General features: G+C 64.5%; 1 protein-coding gene across 1 annotated transcript; it reads right to left on the reverse strand.

Moving 5' to 3' along the window:
* Nucleotides 1–287: 287 nt before the first annotated feature.
* NKX6-3 (NK6 homeobox 3) lies at nucleotides 288–4,151 on the reverse strand. The gene is made up of 3 exons (XM_059049522.2): nucleotides 3,770–4,151; nucleotides 1,803–1,972; nucleotides 288–509 (listed from the first exon to the last, which is right to left on the reverse strand). The coding sequence occupies exons 1-3, from the start codon at nucleotides 4,149–4,151 to the stop codon at nucleotides 288–290; spliced, it is 774 nt and encodes a 257-aa protein (XP_058905505.1).
* Between the last annotated feature and the right edge of the window lie 1,063 nt (nucleotides 4,152–5,214).

Genomic DNA, 5,214 nt, shown 5'->3' on the forward strand with positions numbered 1-5,214 from the left:
TCAGAGCCTGATCGCTTTCCATCTACCTGTGTACTGAGAATCTGCAGAGCTGGCAGGGCCAGGCCTGGGCCCACGGAGGTGCAAGACGGCGGCGGAAGGGGTGCCCGGTCTCAGGACAGGTTCACGTCTCCCTCTTTGGCCCCTCCTCCCTTGGGAGACTGGCCTCCCCTCCCCCCCTTCTTCCCCTCCATCGCCCATCCTCCCCCTCCATCCTCCCCCCTCCCCCCTCCTCCTCCGCAGCCCCCGTTAGCCTTTGGGGAACCGCGGGGACGCGGAGGCCGGCGCGGTCAGCCGTGCGCGCCCAGGCTGAGCACCGAGAAGGCGGCGCGGTGCTTGCGGAGCAGCAGCCGGATCTTCTCGTCGTCTGAGTCGGGGTCCAGCGGCTTGTTGTACTCGTCGTCGTCATTCTCCGAGGCCGCGCGGTCCGCGCCCGAGGCCCGGGGCGTGGAGGACGAGGGCTCCAGGGCACTCTTCTTCCGCCACTTGGTCCTCCGGTTCTGGAACCACACCTGGGAGGAGGCGGGGCCTCAGGGTCACGCCGGCACGCAGCGCACGCAGCGCACGCAGCGCACACAGGGCCCCTTGGCGGAGGGCGGCTCCACTCGCTGGCAAGTAGCCCCCCAGCCTCATCTTGGTCGTAAAATAAATGGTTCAGCGAGGACTAGGCTGGCAGAGTCACACCGCTTTTTTTTTCTTTTTTTTTTTTTTCTGATGGGGGCGCGGCAGCCCTTTCGTCTTAGCTCGAACCCTCCCTGCGGTGTATCTGCCTCTCCTTTGCCATCTGGCTACTCGGGTGGAAGGGGCTGACATGCTTTTAACCTCACAGACCTTCACTGAGCTTCATGAATCGTTGCCCCGCAACTATAAAAATAACGCATGCTCAGTACTGGAGACAGAAAGAAGCGTGCAGAAAGGACCCAAAGAAGCGGAGTGGTACGGAGAGGCCTAACTCTTAGACTCGGCGCTTCCCCTCCTTGGGAGTTAACACCGGGCGGAGGAGCCGCCCGGGCGGGTGGCCGGCTGGAGGGAGATGCAGGGCCCTGAGGGAGCCCAGGCCCCGGGGCCGCAGCTGCGCCTGCGCTTCCTTCTCCCCTCAAGCCCTTCCCGTGCCGGGCCGTTACGGCAGAGCCCAGAGCTTGCTTCTTTGGTGTCCCCCCAGGGCCCCTCAGGGAACAACAGTGAGCCTCAGAGTTGCCAGGGGTCCCCCCGGAAGCCCGACGGGACAGAAGCCGCCTTACCCACCGAGCTCAGGCCCGAGGTGTGCAGTTTGAGAGAGAGCCTCGCCCGAGCTGAGCAAAGAGGCTCAGACTTCATGGGCAGGCGCGGGGAGGAGTTGTCTTCAGTTTCGAGTTTGGTGAACCAACGCGGGCTCGTTTGCTTGGCTAATGGATCAAGCCTGAAGCCACTTCTGATCCGGCCCAGAGGCTGCCATCAGCTCTGGAAGCTTCTAGCCTCGACCGTGCAGAGGAGGGGAAGGCATGAGGTTGGAGCCCTCTAATCCAGGGTACTCACTCACCAGCCTGCAAGAGGCTCAGCTGAGATTGTTTCTTCAGCTGTGAGATGGGTAATAAGGCCCATCGGCGGGTCGCTGTGAGGTTTAAAGGCGCTGCTACACGTGAGGCTCTCAGAATAGGGCTCAGGAGATGACAGCCATTTGGCGCTAGGGTCATTATTACCGTCTCCAGGGTTAGGCGGGCAGGCGGTGCCCAAACACCAGGACGGCCTCCCGCTGAGCTGCGGTTGCCAGGAGAGCGGAGCTGCTAGCTGCCAGGCAGACACCTCCTTGTCCCTCACACACCCACCTTGACCTGCGACTCGGTCATCCCCAGCGAGTATGCCAGCCGCGCCCTCTCGGGACCCGCCAAGTACTTGGTCTGCTCGAAGGTCTTCTCCAGGGCAAAGATCTGGTGCCCCGTGAAGGTAGGCCGGCTGTGCTTTTTCTTGTGGATGCTGTCGCTCAGGGGGTCCGGGGCTGAGTGGGAGGAAGGAAGTGTGCGGTTCGCGGGGTTGGGTGGGGGGGCAGCCCTGCCCCGCCTCTCCCACAGGGTGAGCGCCCGCACGGGGAAGCCGCCGAGGTTGCAGGGGCACGGCGGCTCCTCTCACCCAAGCAGCGTACCTCTGCCACGTCTGGGTGGGCGGGCACCCCGAGGGCGCCTGCCCCAGGTTGCAGCAGATTAGGGCCAGAGGATGCTTAGAACTGGCTCTCCTCGTGTAACACCCTCACTATGCAGTAATGCAGCCACACTCCGAGGGACCGTAGGAGTTTCCTCTGGGTCTCGGGGACGTTCTTTCAGGTCACCGAGAAACGGGTTTCGCTCCCTCCACCGACCGTCAGGGCCCCAGGGGCCTGGGAATCCCTCCACTTCCTTGCTCTTGAGATCCCATTTGCCAGGTTTCCGGGAAACTAGAACCCTAAGCTCCAAGTCACTGCTCTCCCCTGTCACCAGGCCTGGGAGTCATGTGGCTTCAACCCCATGGAGAGTCCGGACGCGGAGCCTCAAGCACTGACCCCTGCCCGGCCAGGGCAGCCTCGGCGGGGGGCCGGGGGGCGGTGATGGGGACCAGCGGAAGCAGAGCGCCCACGGGCAGGGCCTTGTGCAGTGCAGCCGACCCTCGCGTCCCGTGTCCTCACTTTGCAGGTGAGGAAGCCGAGGCACAGAAAGGAGACGAGACCTCCCGAGAGGCTGTCACCCTCAGTCCCCTGCCCTTGTGTTAATCCAGCCACTGACTCAGACACCTCCCTGTGTGTATACGTGCATTCGGGGTTGAAGAGCAGGGGTGTGGAAACGGGGTGCCTGTGGGTAGGGGGACATGGAAGTGAGAGACAGGGACAGCTCAAGGCCTAAAGCACCCACAAAGCAGGTTATAGAATAGCTTCCAAGAGATGAGGTCTCGGCCCCCTGTGGGACTCGCCGTGTTTCAGGCTGACGAAGGGTGTGAGGGTCCCGAGCAGCGTAGCGGGCTTGCCGGGGCCGCCCCAAGCCCCTGTGCCAGTGGAGGAGCACCCGGGTGGGACGGAAGTGGAGGCTCCCTCTGCCCCTGCCTGATCCGGGCCCAGGGGTGGTTCCTGCAGCCACTGTCCCTCCCCCTGCCTCCCGGGTGACGCTCCCCTGCCTGTGCACGACCTGCCACCTCCTCCAGGTCTGACTGGCATCCTGGGGGCCCCGGACCAACTCTCTGAAAGCCACGGTTTGGGGATAGGTGGGTGCGGTCCCCCGACAGCGAGGGCCCAGTGGGGCCGGACTCAGCAGCTGCTCCCGGAGGCTGGGTGGTACGGGTGCTGCTGTTGACATAACCCCCGGGGAGGGAAGCAGGCCCCCTTGATGGCAGTGGGACCGAGATGGGTTCAGGGTACATTCCGTGTCCCTGAGTGCTGCCGGCGCATGCGCGGGGGGGGGGGTCTTTGGGAAGGTGATGCAGTGGCAGATTCTCGCTGGGGACGGCATTTGCCTGCCTGGATGAAGTGGTGACACGGGCTCTGGGCGGGAGCAGGAAGGTGAGCAGGACCGTACACAGGGTGGGGGTGAGCCGTGTGGTCTCCCGGGACCCCAGCTTCCTCAGAAGGGCAGCTGGTGAGCAGTGAGGGCGGGGGTCAAGACGCCCATCCGAGCGCAGCCGGGGTGGGAGGGGGAGGGGAGAAGCCCGTGCTGCACCAGGTGGAGGGCCGGACCCTGGGGTCTGCCCCAGGCTGTCGGATGGAGGCCGAGGACCCCTGTGAGCGTCCGTTCCCGTTCCCCGTCCCCCACCCCCCTCCACCCCCCGTACTCACTGTTGCTGCACGGCCTCCCGCCTCGCCAGTCCTGGCCGGTGTCCGCCCAGCAGTTCCGGGTCCGGGTGGGGTACTCGTTCCCCGCCTTGGAGAAATTCCCCACCTGGGGACCGTAATAGACCCCCTGGGAGCCGAGCCCACCGAAGCCGGCCACGTGGGGGTAGCCGGAGAGGAGGCTGCTGTTCGGCGCGGCCACGGGCCTGCTGAGGATGTCCGTGATCCCGTGCGGGGTCCCCGCAGGCATCTGGGGGCCCAGACCCTGAGGGCTGAGCTTGTAGAAGGAGTTCTGCACAGAGTACTGGCACACAGGGGCCTTCACCTCCGAGAACTGAGCCAGCGGCGCGTTGTTCAGCAGGAACGGGCCCTGCAGGTTGGACTCCATGCCCCCCCAAAGGGCCAAGGGGAGGTGGGAAGCCCAAATCCAGGCCCCTAGAGCCCCCGAGCTCCGGCCCAGAATCCCATGGCAGCTCCGGAGGGTCAAAGCTGCCCGAGCCCCAGGCCGCCCTCCCACCCAGGCATCCGGCCCAGCCCTTGTCCGGGGCCGGGACCACGTCAGCCGCCGGGAAGTCAGGAGCTCCCAGGGCAGGTGCGAGCCCTCTCAGCGCCCCTGCCTTCTGTCCCTGCCCGGCCTGGGGAGAGGTGGCTCCCCGCGCCTCAGCTCAGGCCCCTTCTCTGCCTCAGAGTCTGGGGACCCTCCATGAGAAGTTTCAAGTTCAGAGAAGCAACATTTCCCTGATAAAGATGGGGCCCATTAGAATACAGACCCGAGACTGGCTGAGCTGCTCGAGCCGCGTCGCCATTGGTGGAAACCCTCACGGGCCTCACATTGGCTTTTCCTAGACAAATTGCACTTTGAAAGATTGACTGTAAAATCAGCCAGCGTGTGTGTGTGCGTGTGTGTGTGTGTGTATACGCGCGCGCATCAGAGAGAGAGAGAGAGAGAGAGAGATGGGGGGGGTGGGGAGAGAGAGAGAGGGGGAGAAAGAAAAGAAAGAGTCCTCTGGAACCTATGTTCATTCTCAGAGGGTCCACCAGCTCCTGGTTCCCCAAGTGAGCATCTGGGAAAAAGCGCTCCGGGGGGCCCCTGGGGGCAGCTGGAGGGCACAGTTCCTCCAGCTGCGCCCCCTGCGGGCTCAGGGGATGCTGTCCTGAGGTGTCCAGGCCCCTTTCTGGGCACATGCCCAAGCCTCTGGGGGAGTGTGCAGTCTGGACACGGATGCTTCGCTTCCCTCCTCCGTGCTGGGCCGGGTAAGTGGGGAGGCTGGACTTTGGGGCCTGAGAGCCTGGGGGTGGGAAGCTGCCAGACAGCCTAGGGCAGGGGGTGGGAGTGGGGCATCTCTGGGAGTGCTGGCTGTGGGTCCTTCCTGGCTCAGCCTCTCCCCCTGGGCAGCCTTCCCTGATCCACCCCTCTGTCCTCCCTTCCTCCTCCTCTGAGGACTCATCTG

The sequence above is a fragment of the Kogia breviceps genome, chromosome 20 (assembly GCF_026419965.1).
Source record: "Kogia breviceps isolate mKogBre1 chromosome 20, mKogBre1 haplotype 1, whole genome shotgun sequence".
In the NCBI taxonomy this organism is placed as follows: Eukaryota; Metazoa; Chordata; class Mammalia; order Artiodactyla; family Physeteridae; genus Kogia; species Kogia breviceps.

What these genes read in the sequence shown, in the direction of transcription:
- NKX6-3 (XM_059049522.2), bottom strand. Translation starts at nt 4,151, where the DNA reads ATGGAGTCCAACCTGCAGGGCCCGTTCCTGCTGAACAACGCGCCGCTG. An exon ending in CGGGAGGCCGTGCAGCAACA is followed by an intron (nt 1,973 to 3,769) that starts GTGAGTACGGGG and finishes CCTCCCACTCAG; the next exon opens with CCCCGGACCCCCTGAGCGAC. An exon ending in TGACCGAGTCGCAGGTCAAG is followed by an intron (nt 510 to 1,802) that starts GTGGGTGTGTGA and finishes GCCTCCTCCCAG; the next exon opens with GTGTGGTTCCAGAACCGGAG.